The sequence below is a fragment of the Juglans regia genome, chromosome 7 (genome assembly GCF_001411555.2).
Source record: "Juglans regia cultivar Chandler chromosome 7, Walnut 2.0, whole genome shotgun sequence".
Lineage (NCBI taxonomy): Eukaryota > Viridiplantae > Streptophyta > Magnoliopsida > Fagales > Juglandaceae > Juglans > Juglans regia.
Window position 1 is genome coordinate 27,611,632 of NC_049907.1, and position 18,294 is coordinate 27,629,925.

The 18,294-nt window shown below is 36.7% G+C and overlaps 1 protein-coding gene across 2 annotated transcripts; it reads right to left on the bottom strand.

Moving 5' to 3' along the window:
- Nucleotides 1-3,223: 3,223 nt before the first annotated feature.
- Nucleotides 3,224-5,423, bottom strand: LOC109020907 (protein WHAT'S THIS FACTOR 1 homolog, chloroplastic). Of its 2 annotated transcripts, XM_019003436.2 has the most exons (2): nt 3,741-5,423; nt 3,560-3,634 (listed from the first exon to the last, which is right to left on the bottom strand). In XM_019003436.2, exons 1-2 carry the CDS (start codon nt 4,750-4,752, stop codon nt 3,624-3,626), a joined length of 1,023 nt encoding a protein of 340 aa, XP_018858981.1. In that variant the 5' UTR covers nt 4,753-5,423; the 3' UTR covers nt 3,560-3,623. The 2 variants fall into 2 exon arrangements, with proteins under 2 accessions (XP_018858980.1, XP_018858981.1); XM_019003435.2 differs by having other exon boundaries at nt 3,224-5,423.
- Nucleotides 5,424-18,294: the final 12,871 nt, after the last annotated feature.

Below are 18,294 nucleotides of genomic sequence, written 5' to 3' on the forward strand. Positions count from 1 at the left end.
TTTTCTTGTACTTAGGAGATGTGGCTTTGAGGAGAGATGATGTGAGTGGATGGCACACCGTATTTCTGCTATGCATTAGTCAATTTTGATACATGGCACTCTCTCAGGTTCTCACTAGACTTACAACAAAGGAATCCTTTATCCCCTCATCTTGTGTTTGCCAGCGAATGCTCATTTTTGCGAGTCTACCCAGGATCATATCCATCATTTGTGTAGTTTATACCTTTGCTTTAAAGCTGTTTCTAGACTGAAAATCAATTTAGGCAAGAAAAAGTTGGTAACAGCTTAATTGGTAGACAACATTAGTAGTTTCACATTTATTTTGTCGTAGGGTATCATATCTACCAATGAAGTATCTGGGTCTTCCATGGGGGGTGCCGTTTAAGGAGAAATCCATCTGTATGGCGTTTTGGGCAAAAGTGGCAATATTTATCCGCTGGCAGGAGGCATACTTTAATTATGAGTACTCTCTAAGTTGCTCAGCTTTCCTACTTATCTTGCCTCTATTTTTCCTCCTTGGTGGTGTAGTTAGCGTCTTGAGATGCTTTAGAGGGATTTCTTATGAGAATGAATTCAAGTTTCAAATGTTCCGTTTGAATAGTGAATTGAGATGAGATGAGTTGAGATAAAAGTTGAAAGTTAAATAAAATATTGTTAGAATATTATTTTTTAATATTATTATTGTTTTGAAAATTAAAAAAATTTGAATTGTTTATTATATTTTGTGTGAAAATTTAAAAAAATTGTAATGATGAAATGAAATGAAATAAAACACTTTCACTATTCAAACAAGACCCTAGTCTAGCCATCAAAGGTTTGCACCCAAGCTTCTCCAAGTAGTTTATTGGTCAAAAAATTGCTTTTATCAATAAAGATTTGGTGAAATGGTTATGGAATTATGTCATCCCAATCCGTGGAATTCTGGTGGCTGATGGTAGATGCAAAATATGGTGCATGTGGGGTGAGTGGTGACCATATGCAGTTGGTGAGCCTTATGGAGATGTTGGTATGTTGGCAAGACTTCAAACAACAAATTCTGATAAAGTCTCAAGATCTTGGTTAGTGGATCTGCAAGATTATCACAAGACTCAACATAATCCACGTTTATAATACCATCAATCAAATGAGATCTCATGGTACTGTATTTACTTCTTATAGATCTAGATTTACTATTATAATAACGGTTTTGTACTCTACCAATTGTAGCAGTACTATCATAATGAGTTAATATGAGTGGAACTGATTTTTCCCACAAGGGAATCTTATGTAATAAATCTCTTAACCAATTTACTTCCTCACTTGTTGAAGCTAAAACTATAAGCTCAGCTTCCATGGTTGAGTTAGCAATAATCTTTTGGTTTTTAGACTTCCAACATACAGCACCACCACCTAAGGTAAACATATAACCAGTAGTTAAAAAAGAATCACCTCACAAGATATTCCAATCGGCATCCCTAAAACTTTTGAGTACAGCAGATATTCCAAACGTGCATGCCAAAAATTTAAAGAAGAAAGCATACAAACATAAACATTCGATGTTTTATTCTCAACATTCAATTTTTAAACATTTCATCACAAAGATAGCCCTTGCCCACAAAACTCCATTATTCATAATAATATATTGATTAGATTCAATAGTTTGTTGAGCAAAAAACTCAATATCAAACTCTTCCTAATGGACAATGTATAGAGCACATCTTTGAGCGTCAATATACATCTAGAGATGAATTTCAACTCGACCTCACCACTTCCAACAACCTTGATTTTACTTGAATTATCAAGTATAATAGTTTCTCTTCTTCAAAGGGAGTATAATTTTTTAACCAACCTTTATCATAGCAGACATGCCTATTGGCATCGAAATCTGCCCACCACCCTTCAACAAATCGAACCATGTTTTTTTTTTATAAGTAACAAATTGAACCATGTTAATGTCAGTAATTATTGCTACAAATAGTTCCTCAGTTATGTTAACTTGAAGATTATTTTCTCGCTTTCAAAACTTGCAAATTCTAGCATATTGCCCACTTTTGTCACAGACAAAACAGGATGAATTTTGTGAAGGGGGTCCTTGATTCTAACCCTTTTGGCTTGGAAAGCACTTTTTGTGAGATCTACTAAGGCCTTGTTTGTTTTCACAATTCCTCTTAACTCATCTCATCTTATCTAATTATTACAACTTTTTCAGATTTTCACATAAAATAAAATAAACAATACAACTTTTTCAAATTTTAAGACAAAAATAATATTAAAAATATATATTATAACAATATTTTATTCAATTTTTAACTTTAATCTCAACTCAACTCAATTCACCTCATCTCATTTGTGAAAATAGACGAGACCTAAATTTTTTGAAATTCTTTCTTTGTGGCTTCAAAAAACTACTTCTTGAAATCTAACCTTTGGGCAAGATGCCATTTTCATAAACTAAATTACCTTTGTCGTGAGAACATACGAGACATTCAATAGGCTTACATAGAAGAGCATTTTGCACTCCCATCTTTTGAAATTGGCTCTCTTGGTATAGAAGGGCTTATTGAGATTTCCAAAGCTTTTCATGCATTTTTCAATTGTAGGCTCTATCTAAAAACTTCTTAAAATTGTTAGTGAAATACACAATAACGTAATAAAAATTACAATAAACTTAACATTCAAACGAAACCACTTTGAACTAAGGCACGAAAATCTCACTTTCTTAAAAAAGATTCAAGTCCTATGCGGTATACAAAGTTTCAAATGAATCAGTGCAGCATACCTCCTATTAACTTGTCTATACAACAGTCCAACTAATCGTCGTATAGCTCAAACCTACTATGCACAAGTGATTAAGCCTAAAACTCCACTAAAAGAACACATCTCTTTTGTCTAGAAAAAACTCTCAAAAATGTATCTACGTAAATTTTTTTTTTCTCCTCTAAAAATGTTTCACTCTCTTTCGTACGAAAAAGAAAAAACACCACCCTACCCAATTGAATTCCAACGGCAATTCAACAAAAAAGCAATATAATGAATAATAGACGTTGTAATCAACCAAACGGCAGTGGGCAATTAAGACGGCCAACGTTTTAATACCCATAAAGCACTAAACGTTAAGAACTTAATAATCGCTTGCAGACACGGTTACACACTTGAATTCAAAAAGAAACAAAGCCCGTATAAGACTAACTCCAAAATTTAAGAGAGAAAAAATTTAAGGAAAGCTCCGCAACGGTAATGATATTAAAAACGTTAATAATAAGTACTATTTATTAAAAAATACCAACACCCTTAATTCTCGAACACCCTCACAAAAGCAGAGGAAAGAGTTTTTTTTTTTTTTTTTATACATGGGAGGGGGATTCGATACTTGGTTCTCTTAAGGGAGAAATAAGGTATTGCCAATTGATCCAAAAGATCTTGGCAGCAGAGGAAAGAGTTAACAGCAAATACTAAGGTACCAATAAAAGAACAGATTTCTCAATCATATCATATTCTCTTCAAGAAGGAAAACGTTATAAAAAAATGGATGCCAGCTTCTGTTCACATCTCTTTTTCAGTACACAAGAAATATTTCAACTCCCAATGTAGCTACGAAGAAGGAATCCCGCCATGCAAATCCATATCTTTTCTACCACTGAGTGCTACAAACTTACTGTAAAATAACAACAAGGGACATTTATCTATCAAATTCGAACCATCGTAAGCTTCTTTGAGAAAAACAGTACTTCTTGCACCTTTATTAGTGATGTAAAACATACCATGATGCTTTATCAAGCAAAGCAATAATCGAGACGGTAACAGATACTCAGAATAAAATGCATCCAACTGTGCAGATGTCATCCTTTTCTGCATGGTCAAACTGAGGAGCTCATGAAGAACTGCCACCACTCGTTTTCGAGCCTTTGGATCTTTAGCTTCAAATCTCCTAGCATTTAGGTACGGAGAAGGAAATTCCATTTTCTGCCACTTCTCAAGTTCCGCAAGATAACTCATGTTTGGCCTGAAGCCAGCTGGAAAATTCAATCTAAAAGCGTATGGGCCTTGATAGTTACCGTCTTTCGAGATTCTAACCTTTTTTTGAGCCCCGGCAAAGTTCATAATCCCTTCGCGTGCTAATCTTTCCTCACGGGCAGTGACTGCCAGTAAAGAATCCCAGTTTTCCAATTGAAGATAACCCTTCCCTTTGACTTCCTTCACTGAAAAGATATCTGGGTATTTTGGAATCAATGACTCCTTGAAGTCACTCGGCAAACCCAATTCAGACTCGATGAATTCAATTTTTTCTAGTGGTACCCGACAATCAACTGATAACATTAACAGTTTCCTTAGATTCTTAACCAGAATGGGTTCCATCATGTTTCTGGCTTCAGCTTCGTCATTTGCAATCTTTTGCGCTTTGTCAGTAAGCCTAACAGAAGGTGGTGTTGTGCTACCACCAACAACGCGGAATATTGACGGATACTTCTCAATGACAGTCATAAAATTCCATTTCTGAACAAACCCAACTTGTTTTTCAAGGTCTCTGAGAAGGAGCGAATGGTGCTTTTGAGATTGGATGATAGATTTGAGCTGAAGGATTAAAGATGGCTTCTTCTGCAAGTCCATTACTTTGTCAAGTTCATGAACTCTGTGATAGATTTTCTTCTTGGGTCTTCTTCCTCCACTTGATTTGTGATTCACTGGAATCAACATACAACTATTCTTTTGAGAAATAAGAGCATGTTTTGTATGCACAAAAGATTTGCGAAGCTGGTTTAAGCTCAACGACATGCTTCAGTGCATTTTGAGAGAACAAAAAAAAGGTGTCTCTGGAACCAACCGTCGAACACTCGGAGTGCACGAAAACTCTATCCTACGGAAATTTTCTCATTATAAGAATTTTTTCCTTTCCTGTGCAGGTCCGACATCATGTCTCCAGCTTTGGTCATGCACCGAGCGCGGATACACTCTGGATCAAATCAAATATACCAACATTGACAACATTATCCAGTTTAACCGAGCGGAGGAGCTTCTGGTGACACACGGGGCCGCGCCGTGGAGGATGGCCGCGGCAGAGCCCTAATCACGAGAGAGAGGGACAGAGAAGAGAATGAAAGGGGGAGATAAATCTGAGAGAGGGAGAGTAAAACCGGGAAACCGAGAAGGATGAGAGGTGTGGTCGCGGCGAGGCGTGGTGGCGGAGGTGGCTGGTGGTGGCGCGGGAACTGCAGGGGCTGAGGCCGAAGGATGAGAGAGAGAGAGAGAGAGAAACAGAGGAGCTAGGGTACACGACGGTGGGTTGCTACGCCAGTGGCTGGAGGTGGCTTTGGCCACGGCGGCGGCGCTGGCTTGCGAGGTGTGCTGGCAGCTGCGGTGTCACGGGCTGGGGAAAAGGCGCAGATGGGGAGGGGAGAATGAAGGAAAAAAACAGGACAGAGACGAGGGAGCGATAATTAGATTGGATTGATCATTTTCATCGATGAAAAGTAAATATTTTTCATAAATTTAAATTCTCCTTGTTCATAATCCCACGTTTAATTAATCATTATATTTATCATCTTTTTAATTTATTTTTTTTCATATCTTACAATTATACTAATTATATATTAATTAATAATTTAATTTGATACTTAAATTATTATTTTTTAACTTAAATATATTGTAGCTTAAAATTAAGAAACAATAATTTAGGTAAATAAAATCATGGTTATAAAGTGTGAATAGTGAACATTCACATTTAAAGATAAATTGAAATGCATTATAGCTCAAAGTTTCAAATTTTAGTATTTAGTGAATCCAATGCGGTGATTTTAAACATAAATTCATCAAATTTTGAACAATGCCAATGCTCTAAAGCCTCGTTTCTTTTTGTATCCAATCACAATTCATCTCATCTCATCTCATCTCATTATTATAATTTTTTTAAAATTTTTACACAAAATAAAATAAATAATTCAATTTTTTTAAATTTTAAAATAGAAATAATATTAAAAAATATTTTAATAATATTTTATTTAACTTTTAATTTTAATCTCAATTCATCTCATCTCATCTCAACTATAAAAACAAAGGAGACTTAAATTTTGGGAAATTGATATTCGCCCCAAGTTTCGGAGTTGATTTAAATGAGATGAATTCAAGAAATAAAAAACTAATAATAGAAAATAAAATAATTGCAATGGAAATACACTAAATTTTAAAACTAAACTTTTTATTTTTAATCTAAAAATAATATTCTTTATCATTAAATAAAATGATGAGTTTTAATAAATATTTCCAAGATGAAATAAAATCATTTAAATAAAATGAACTACCAAAAATATATTTTATTTGCAGGGCTCCAAAATTTAAAGAGACTTACTTGAAAATTAGGTTTGGTCCAATAATACTAAAAATAGATCATTTAAAATAACTTTACTTTTAAAATATTTGAAAGATTTTAAAATGTTTGACTCAATTTAAAAATCATTATCTATATTTAAAATAAAATTGTGATATTTAAAACGATTAGACAGAGCTCGTGACCAACTCGAGGAAAAATAAACGATTGGTCACAAACTTCGTTAAGAAAATTGCTATAAACATAAAGGATCTCACAAACTGATTAAGTTTTTTTTTCCATTATTCCCCATCCCCCCACGCCTTACTCCCCCTTCCCCTTTTAGCCCTAGTTTGGATATTTGAAAAAATAATATTATTTTTTTTAAAATTTAAAATATTTGAATTGTTTATTATATTTTGTTTGAAAGTTTGAAAATTTTGTAATGATTAAATGACATAACATGAATTGAGATGGTTTCATTATCCAAACTAGGCCTTAGACAAAGGAAAAAATCCTGGAATTAGCTTGAGGTTTCAAATTTCAATGCCTTTTCTTTGTAATTCCAGGAAATAATTTGTAATTTCTTTACATTTTTCTTTCATTTTCTCAACAACCAAACAGAGAACAAGCTTTTCATTAAATGTTCACAAATGCGTGTATTAGGTCACAACAACTACTATGGAAGCACCGGGGCATCATCATGATGCCACCTCACATTTCCACCCACCGTTTCCTCTTATGGCACCAACCCAAAGTTGCAATTTTTGTGGGCCAATGATGGATGCTTTTTCGATGACTGTTGGTCCGACAATGGTCTCAATTGAGAACCCAATGGAAACCCTAACACTAAGACATGTAAATGTGGACACAGAGAGAGGGAGCGGGGGAGGTAACGATCAAAATGGAAATTATAGACTCGTTAACTCAATGGTTTTCTTTGAGCAAATGACCGATGACTAGGCACAAACAAAGAATAGCCATGAAGACCATTACCGAAATTGTCTGTTCATGATCGCTCCCAAGGTTTCTTATATATTCAGACACCAACATCGTTGTCATTTCCGCTAGCTCTGCAGCAGTTCAAAGTGGGAAGAGAGAGACAGAGAGATGTGTACCAGCCGGAGGGACGGGAACGACAATGACGACGTCGACTGTTTGCTGGAGCTAGCACCGATGAATGATGTTAGCTATTTGTTGGGGATGAAGATGCGAGTTTGTGACAAAAGGAACAGGAAAGGGAGAAAAAATTGAGTAAAAAATATTATAAAATTATAATATTGTTATAATATTATTTTTGTTTTGGAATATGAAAAATTTTTTTTTTTTTTTGTTTTTTGCTTAGAAGTTTGGGAAAGTTGTAATCTTCGTTTTCGCTAGCTCTGCAGCAATTCAAAGTGGGGAGAGAGAGAGAGAGAGAGAGAGGGAGATGTGTACCAGCCAGAGGGATGATAATGACAACGACGACGTCGTCTGTTTGCTGGAGCTGGCTCCAATGAATGATGTCAGCTATTTGTTGGGGACAAGGATGCGAGTTTGCGACAAAAGAAAAGGGAAAGAGAGAAAAAGTCGAGTAAAAAATATTATAAAGTTATAATATTGTTATAATATTATTTTTGTTTTGGAATATGAAAAATATTTGTTTTTTATTTTTTGTTTAGAAGTTTGGGTAAGTTATAATGATTAGTTTGAAAGTGTTTGCAATTAATCTTTGTACAGAAATAGAACACAAAATGCCCTAAGTACTAATATTAAACTAAAAAGAAGTACAAACAATGGAGAGGGAGACTCCAACAAGCACCCCCAAACAGGTCGATAAAAAGCAAGACATAAGAAACAAACAAATGATAAATGGCTACAAACAAATGATGGGTCACTAGAACAGTATAAGGCACATTGGTTGCCTGTGGATTTACTCAGCTACAAGGCCTTGATTAAGATGAAACTAGCTTGTTTGTGGAGTGAGATGTGATGAGAGTTTTGTAAATAGTAGTAAGATAGTTTGTGAATAATAGTGAGATAATTTGAATTAAGTATTTTTTAGGTTTTGGGAAAGTAGAAAGAAAAAGTTGAATAAAAAAATTATAAAGTTAAAATATTGTAATAATATAGTTTTATAAATTATTTTTTTTTTAGGATTTGAAAAAGTTAGAATTGTTTTTATTTTTTATTTGAAAGTTTGAAAAAGTTGATTAGTTTAAAAAAAACTGTAATGATTAGTTTGAAAATTTTGTATTTAAATTATGTTTGGGAATAAGATGGGATAAGATGAAATGATATTAGATGAGAATTTTGTGTCTCATCTAAGGCCCCAAATTGCCCGATCGTAGTAAAGCCGGCTACAATTCGCTTGGTTTTGCACTTAGCCTTGTCTCAAGGTTGGTCATTAAACCAACTTGATGTTAGCAATGCGTTTCTGCATGGAGAACTGTCTGAAAAGGTGTAATTAACCCAACCACCTGGCTTTGAAGACCCTACTAGACCAAATCATGTTCATTTGCTCCATAAAGCTTTGTATGGATTGAAACAAGCTCCTCGCGCCTGGTATCTGAAATTTAGCACGTATCTTCAGCAGATGGGCTTCACTCAGTGTCCCTATGATACATCACTTTTCTTTCGGCGTCAAGGTTTAGATTTTTTGCTTCTTCTCATATATGTCGATGACATTATTCTCATTGGCAACTCTCCTTCCTCCATGCCTCTATGCAAAAATTTAATTCTCATTTATCTATTGTTTTTCATCTGAAAAATCTTGGAATCTCTACTATTTCCTTGGTGTTCAAGTTGCCCGTGATAAGAGCTCTCTCACCCTTACTCAATCACATTATCTTGTGACCTTATTGCAAAAATTTGATTTGGACAGTGCCAAGCCTTTGTCAACTCCCATTGTTTCTGGTTCTCAAGTATCTGCTCTTGAAGGTGATTTGCTTCTCAATCCCACTCTCTTTCGTCAAATGGTTGGGTCATTCCAGTACTTGACTATAACTTGCCCTAACATTGCCTTCGTTGTTCATATTGTTAGCCAATTTATGCAGTAACCCCGTACTCCTCATCTCGTTGATGTCAAGCAGACTTTTCTTTACTTAAAGGGAACTCTAACTCACAGCTTGCATTTTACTCAGAGCTCTCTTGCTCTCACTGGGTATTGTGATGCCGACTGGTCTGGCTCCCACGATGACCATCAGTCTACGACCGGCTTTGCCATTTACATGGGTTCAAATCTTCTATCATGGGGTGCAAAGAAACAGGCCACCAGATCACCCTCGACGGCTGAAGCAAAGTATCGTTCACTTGCGACAACTACTACTAAACTAATGTGGTTTGTGCATCTTCTCTCTTCTCTTGGTTACAAGTTGCCCAGCCCAACCTTATACTTCGATAAAATCAGTGCCTTGAACATGGCGAAAAATCTGATCTTTCATCATCGGACCAAGCATATTGAAATCAACATCCATTTCGTCCGAGAACAAGTTGCTCATGGCATCGTCTCTATTTCTCACATTCCTAGCACAAATCAAGTAGCCGACATACTTACCAAATCTTTGTGCCATCTAAAGTTCTCTCCTAACCATAGTAAGCTCTGTGTTAGTCCAATCCCGCCTTGAGCTTGCGGGGGAACGATGAGACAAACTCTACATAATTCATGCCATAATTCCTTCTGTGAATCTTGTCATCTACCAATTTTGTAGACAATATACTAGTTCATAATTTCCATATAAATCAAATGTATATAGGGTAGCTTAGCTATAAATGTCAACTCTTAATCCTATAAATCTATATAAATAAATACAAACTATGAACAAGGTATTGAGCCTTTACTTTTATAGTCTGGGTAGTGGAGTGGCCATGGTGGTTCTGACATAGAGTCGCGGCGTTTTCTATTGCTGTTGATGATGCTCTTTTTTATGGGTGCAAAATAGAGGGTATTAAGACTATGGCTTGGTGGTGGATCTAACATGTAGGGTGGTGCAACCTCGTCATGGTGTCTTCACTGGTTTTGGGTTGTAACCGAGAAGGTGGAGGTGAAGTGTTTCTCACATGGTGGAGGGGAAACTAACGTTGGTGGTCATTTTCTCGGCAGCTTTGGTGTGCGACTGGTTGTTGGCCGTGAGGAGCATCATGCGGAGGAGAGAGGTTCACAGTTGGGCTCAGGGTGTGGCTTTGTGGTGGCAGCATGGATGCTTAGCTAAAGTGATGGTGGTTGGTTACCGCTGCGTTGGTGGTTGGTTTACCTTCTTCTCGGCCTAATTTGGTGGTGTTTGGAGGAGGGAGGTGCCTTAGTGAGGTGGCTGGTAGCTTGGTTACGGCGATGGTCGAGAATAAAATCTTGGAGAAGGTTGCTTGTTGTGACGAGAAAATTGTAGAAAAAGAAATATAAAAATGTTAACAGTTACAACACATGATTTGAAGAGTCGTCCGGGAGAGATGGAGAACGTGGGAAGTTTAAACTATCCCACTATCTCTGTCCTTTTATTAATAATAATAATAATCGAATTAAAAACGAACAACTTATAAAAGATATAAATTTGACAATAGTAATATATTAACAATAAAATATCTTTCTATACTATTTTAAAATATAGTTAAATAAATAAAATTTATTATATGGTCTAATTTGGATTCCACATGAAACAAACCTTAATAAATAATAGCCCATAAGCTAATTTGAAATAGCCCATTAAATCTATTTTAGGCCTAATAAGATTATCTATATCCCGACCTTAAAAATATTGGGCCAGGTTGATCCAGTTGGTAACTCCTAAGAAGAACTATTAGATGCACAAATGAAAATTGAATTAAGGTGCGGCTTAGTAAACTTGAATCCCAACCCATGAAGCTTATAACACTTTTTTTGGGTATGACTTGTCATTCCATAAGCTACAAATATATATCATTCCATGAAGCTCACATGAAATTACACAGGTTGGACACTTGTCTAAAATGAGACTCCAATTACCACTGCATTTTAAGTTCTATTAGTTAGCAAGCTCTATTCTATTATATTTGAAACTAGGCACACACACACACACACACACACACACACACACACATATATAAGATAATGATATGCTTACTACTTCCTATCACTTATTTACTATTCTTTTTATTTATTTTTTATTTTTTTAAGAAAAAAAATTTACTTAATGGTTAAGGAAGTGATTATTAGTGAAATTGTATATTTTTTAATTTTTTTTCTTAATGATTAAGGATGTTTAAAAAATACTTAAAAGAAAATAATAAAAAAATAATAAAAATTTTGAATACACTATAGAATAGTAAAAGGGTGGTAGGAGGGTAGTAAGCCTATCATTATCGAGAGATATATATATATATGTATGTATGTATGTATGTATGTATGTATATTCCCTAAATTTAATACTACACGCTACAGTCATGTATAACAATGGCTCAAAGGTTCAAATTGTATCTCAAAACCCTAAAATTGTCTCATTCACGTTTCCTTATTTCCACTGATTGTCTCATCCGATCATCATTGACATGATGTTCAAAAAATGACATAAACATTAATATTACACACTTATTTCTATTTAGTACGAAAGATTAAAAAAAATTACGCATAAATCCATTCTCTGCAACTGTTTGCACCTAAAATAATTGAGACTTTGATATAATAATGTAAGTTTGCACATACAATGTGGAGAGTGTTCCCCATGCCTCTAGATATGAAATTTAGAAGTAAATACTCAGTTATATCTACAGTTTAGTTTGCAAAGATTCAAGAGGCAAATATCCTCGAGTTGAGGGAAGCCATGGCCGCCAATCTATCTCTAAAGGTTACCTTAGACTATAAGTTGGAATGTGCTATAATTGAGGAGGATGCTTTATCTGTGTACTATGCCATTTCTACTAGGATTGAATGATGTACAAGCAAATTCCAAAGTTAGGAGCAATTGGTCATTCAAAGTCTTACTTCTGCTCCATTCAACCATTCCATTTCATTTTGGCAAGATCAAGATTTTCAGATTATATATGTTGAGGACGTGTTTCACCGCCGCACACTCTTGACTTCCTGCAATCAAAGAGTAAGAGAACTTGGGGGGTAAAAGGGGGACCCTCTGATGCCTAAGTTGGTATTAATATGTGTAATCTCAGAACTAAAAATACTCCAGCCCTTCGTTAGCATACTTGACCTCTTTAAATAGAGAGTTTGTCTTCTTAGGACCCTTCAGATTAACTACCTCATTTGTTATTTGAAACTTGAATTATCCTTCATTTGAGTTATCCATCTGTTTTGAATGGATAAACATCTCAACCATGCTTGGATAATTGGGCGAGTGTTTAGGCCTCAAGTGTCTTTACTGGGCCATAGAGGTCCAAGCCCAGGAGACACCCCGCGGGCATCTGTAGTGGTATTAAAGCCCATCCAGTTACCCCTCGAAGTCTCATCGCATATTGTGCGATGGGACTTTTACGTTAGGCATGATATGCATTATTTTTATGTGATTTTTATTACTCTTTTATTTATGAAAAATATCATTTATCCTTCAATACTATTGGATTTATTTTATTTCTCCATATTTTTATTTATTTTCTTGGATTTGAAGGAATGAGAAGATTTAGTACAAAATGAGAGCATTTTCATACAAAAGAAGAGACTACGGATCCAAACCAATGAGAGGCAATGAGATTTGAAGAGAGCAGATGAGATTTAGGTGAGGAGCCGCCTAAAGAGCCTTGTCCCTTGGGCAGCAAAGAGATCTTTCCCGCCCAAAAGCAAGAAGACTTATCTCTCAGTAAGCGAGGAGACTCAAAACGAAAAGGCACGAAGATTTGACGATAAGGCTCTAGACGGTTAGATTGGGCGACTAGTCTAAACGACCAACTTAAAAGTCCAACCTAAACGACTTCATGGGCAACAACTAGAAAATGCGAGAAGAGGATCGTGTGGTCTTTGTGACCTCCACGCCTGCCAGTTATATTCAGTGCACACGACATCTACCTGGTGGGACCCTTCCGAGTTCCGCAATCAATCTATTGGAGACAAAATACTCCTGAACTCCTCAATTCAAGACGCATATCACTGAATCTTCCATTTTAGATAATTCTAATATTCTTGGGATAATTTCTTTTTACGTTAACATCTATTTTTAGAAACTATTTTTCAGATTTTTAGGCTAGATTGTAGTCGCATTTATTTTGTTTTTGTATTTGAGTCTTGACATCTATTTAATCCAATCTTGTGGGATGAATAGGGAGTCTTGGTTCTTAATCTTAGTTTTAGTTTTGAGTTTTAGTAAGTCTGAGTTTAGGTTTTGATAGTTCAGATTTTATTATTGGAGTTTCTTTCAAGAAGCCAGATCTGGGGGAGCAGACGCAAGAGCCACATGTTTAATCAACTGACTCCAACGAAGAACACCAATTTTATTCTTTTTCTTTTTAATTTCATTATGAACTAATTTTATTTTCTAGAGCTTTGATGTAGCCTAGCATTGAACACAATTTATATTCCAAGTTATTTTATTTTCAATATTTCCATGATTGAGTATTTATTTCTTGTTCTTAATGCTTACAATTTCCTAACTAACTATTATTCAATCTTTTGGATTGCAATGAGACCAAGAGGTAATTTGTGATTAAAGCTCTAGGATTAAACACCATTAGTTAAGCGAAAGTATAGATGTTTTACCGCGACTAGTGTGATTTTAAAAAAAAATCCAAAGAACTTAATGAGTCTCCAATTAGTTAAATTCACATAGAGATTTAAGTTATTAGTTAGAGATATTTTTTATATTGTTCGAGAGAAAATATTGAATAGTTGAGGGATTTTTATCATCAACTTGGGATAATTGAGCTTCTATAACAAGAAAGAATAAACTGTGTGAGATTTGCTAGGTGAAGTCAAATGTTATAGATCTATTCTCATTATTTTTAAAATCTTAATTTTAATATTCTTTTCTTCAGTTTAATTTAGATAAACCATTCTTCAAATTTTGATTTTTCTAATAGTAATTAATTTAGTCAATTTCAATACTCAATAGCATAATTATTCCATGTGGGTTTGATAACCATTTTCCTTAAAACACTTTACTACTTCTTACGATTTTGTGCAATTTCAGATATATTTTTATCCAAAGAATACATCTTCAAGTTCCCTCGGTTGAGTTACTTTGTTCCCTTCTTAATACCTCACGACCCTTATTATGCCATATGTCGAGGCCTTTTAATCCACTTCGCGTTGGGCCTTGTGATTATTGTTGTTTGTGAGGTGCTGGGCTTAATGATTTGGGCCTAATGCCCCTTTCAGCTAACCCGCGAGTCCTTACCACATAGAGATTCTCTAGGGCGACGTTGGGGTTCTGCATCGTGATTCCCCCACGATGCTTGTCAGAAGTCAATACGCCTTCCCTCTTATCAACTATCATCAGTATTTACTGCAAGGCATTGCTCGTTTTTCTTTTCTCTCTGTCTTCTTGCACAAGTTTCTTGGTTAGTTTCTTTGTGTCCTTTGCCTTCGTTCTTTCGCATTCTCCAGTTTTCTTCTTCTTCTCCTTCTATCACGTTTTCCCACATTCGTGTTTCCATGGCTTCCAACAAAACCCAAGTCGCAGGCTCTTCTTGAGGCAGCGGATCTTCACGACCCTGTGAGCTTTCTGCCCCAGGTGACGACGTCGCCGCTAGCCCTAACATCGATGAAGGTGTCTCTTGCTCCATCTTCGAAGAACATCGTTGGGTTTCCTCTCTCTCCCGTCAAGAACTGGATGGTGCGAGGGACCATTTTTACATCCCTGACTCGGTGGGGTTGATGTTGCCTGGCCAACAGGATGGAGCTATCGATATTAAAGGTATGGTTGTCTCTGTTACCCTCTATCTGGCAATATTTGCAATGGGGCTTCGTTTGCCCTTCGTGTGGCCTGTCTGCGATGGCCTACTACGTTTTGTGGCGGTGGGTTCTGAAGCCCACCGGTGATGATTACCCTGATCCCACCATTCGGGAATTCCTTTCTCTTCAAGGGTTCAGGCATTTGGATGGGAATTTATGTAGCTTTAGGTCTCATAGTAAGTTGGTGTAGCTTGGGCATAAATACTCCCATGCTAAGCATTGATTGAAGAAGTTTTTCTTAGTTTTGGAAAGGGGGTGGCAATTTTCGGCGAATGAGGCTTCAAACCAGGAATTCCCTATTCGAGTGTCTTGGTCACCCGTTCCCGATGAATGTGACCTTGAGGTCTTATTGTCTCCCCAAGAAGAGACTGGCATTCGCTTGGTTCAATCTTGGGCGATGGCAAACGTTAACTCTACCTGGTCTAATACCCTCTTGACGCACACCAATATTAATAAATATTTATGGTATCTAGCCGAGCCCATGTGCTCGGTTGTGAGATCCTTGGTGCCCTCCCGCTGGTTGGAGATTTAAGAAGGGGACCACCCCAGAGGCGGGGAATTTAAAAAGGGGACCACCTCCTAAGGCTAAGGGAAAGAAAAAGAAAGCTCACATCACAGTGAAGTCAACGGATGCGTCCAGTTCCTCCAAGGGAGCTCTAGCTCCTCCCTCACCAAACACCAAAGAGGGGTCTGGGAACCCTCCACTAACTCAATCTAATTCGCTAGATGCCATTATAACCCAAGCAGATGTCGAGTTGGACTTTATTCTTGAAGTCGAGGAGGCCTTGAGGACAGAAGCTGTTCTGCGCGAGCAATCACTTCCAAGGATGCCCCTCCCCGGGAGGAGGAGGATTTTATCTCTGTTATGGACCCATAGTTCCTCAACGCACCTCCTGCTAATGACCTTCCTTCCTTGTTGGATGAATACGAAGACTTGTTCCAGCCTGGAGATGCTGGTGAGCCATTGTTTATTGCCTCGATGGCTTCAGGTGGGGACACTCCTAAACTGCCATTCGTCTTCCCAAACCTATCATTTGCTAGTGGGAGCAGGGTGTGGATTCCTTCCCCCCTTGTAGCACTTCCCCGAGAGGGGGTGGGGAACCTTCTCCAACCTTTTTTGTTGGCGATTGCCAGGTTGGATAGCCTAACGGGGCTCCATTCTAGGAGGTTGCCACCGCTCTCCCAATCAACCAAACAACTGAGAAGTCAACTCAAACAACCATCGACCCGTCGCCTTCGTTGGTTCAGGAGCAATTGACTTTTCCCCTACTCGGGAACCGTTGACTCCGGAGGGCGTGGCTGGGATTCCCTTCTAGATTCCTACTGCTTAATGAGGTGCTTCATCTTCTCAGCCAGAGGACCCTTCTCAGACCTTTAAATCACGTTGCGATGAAGCATTTCATTCCACCATTCTCAAGTTATGCGGCATTCTTTCGCCAATGAATTTTATTTTTCTTTGTTTTAACTTTGCCTGGATCGTTGTCGTTTTTGTTGGGCCATGATTTCCCTTGTCCTGATTGGTTTTTTGCAGGGAGTTGATAAGTTGGCTAAGATGCTTGTGGAAGATCGCATGGAGCTCGAAGAAGAAAATGACTCCATGCATACATTCATTGGTAAGGCACAAGGGGATGTCATTTTTGCCTGGGAGGAGAAAGATAAGCTAGTTGAGGAGCTTTCCTTGATTGAGGCCTCTTATTGGGAACAAGTCGCCTCCCTCCGATCCTAGCTGGCGAGTGCATTAGGCGAAAACGCGCTATACAAGGCTAGCGCCACCGAGAAGGAGGTCGAACAAAACAACATGATTGCCTGCCTGAACAAGATGGAGAAAGAAATAGAGGATCTGCGGAAGGAGAAAACTGATTGTCTTGCCCACCTAGCTGCTTTTGAGGAGGAACGACGAGAAACTAACCTCCAGTTGAGTGTGTTTGATGACTTACATAATTTCTTATATTTTATCACTTCTTAACTTTAAACTTTAGTCTAAACACCCTATTATTGGACTAAAATGCTAAAATGTTAATAGAAATCATTGGAATTAATGTGTATTCTTGAATTGAGTTTCTATTTACTTTGGGATACTCCTGAGCAGACTTTTATGTTTAATTTCAGATTTTATAAAAGAGCAAGTCCAAACCCATTCGAATTCAAAGGACTTTTAAGTAGACAAGACGTTAGAACAACCTAAGAACTTTCATTGAGTGTAGGACTCTTCAAATAATGATAATGATGGGGTTTGAAACTAATTCGAATCAGAGTCCAAAATGAGCTAGCAGATAGCATGGACACACTTTAGTATGTTAATCATAACTTTCCGCTCCAATATTGAATTGATGATATTCTTGATGTGTCGGAAAGCTATCTTAAAGGGCTACAAAGTTCTCGCTAATAAGGATTTCCAAATTTGAACTCCTGAAGCGCATACGTGGCTGCCAAGTTGAGTTCTAAAATTTAGGCAATTTTGTGCGCGGGAATATAAAGACATTAGGGTTTATTTCCTACCCTATTTAAGCATACCATTAGCACGAATTTGGAGGGTTTTTTTGAGAGGGGCATTTCCTTGGAGTTTTTCATTTCAGACGCTGCGGCTTGTGAGGGACGACACTGCTGACTACAAGGAGCATTTTTAGTGTTCATTTTCTTCTATTCCTCTCTCAGAAAAATTATGGTGAATTCCTTTATATTAAATTTAATTTTTAGCATAACTAAATTTTCTTTATTCTAGGAAAACGATGTAATCTACGTCTGAACTATGCTTGTTTTTATATGTTAATTTGAAGTAATTCTCTTCTATGTTTGTCTGATTTATTCTGAGCTTATTGCTTCTAATTAACTGGCCATTAATTATATGATTTTAATCTTGTGATTTGCTGTCAAAAGAAAGAATTATAGGATAGATCTTGGATACTTCGGCATAGGTAAATATAGAGATCGAAAGACTTATATGAACCTATGTAGTATTAAAATCATGGATATTATTGCTTTCTTGCTTTATTAATTTGCATAATCTTGTGTAAAATAATGAACAAGAATAATTTTTAATTGACTGTCGAAATAGGTGTTTGGATGTTTGTGGAGATTTGCTAACAAACAGAAAGAATTTAATTCAATTAGTTAGATGAGTAAAGCATAGTGAAGAATTAGGTGAAATCGATTTCCTAGAAGTTTTCTTTCG

Excerpts from the sequence above, each read along its gene's own strand:
- LOC109020907 (XM_019003435.2), bottom strand. The coding sequence starts at position 4,752 with ATGTCGTTGAGCTTAAACCAGCTTCGCAAATCTTTTGTGCATACAAAA.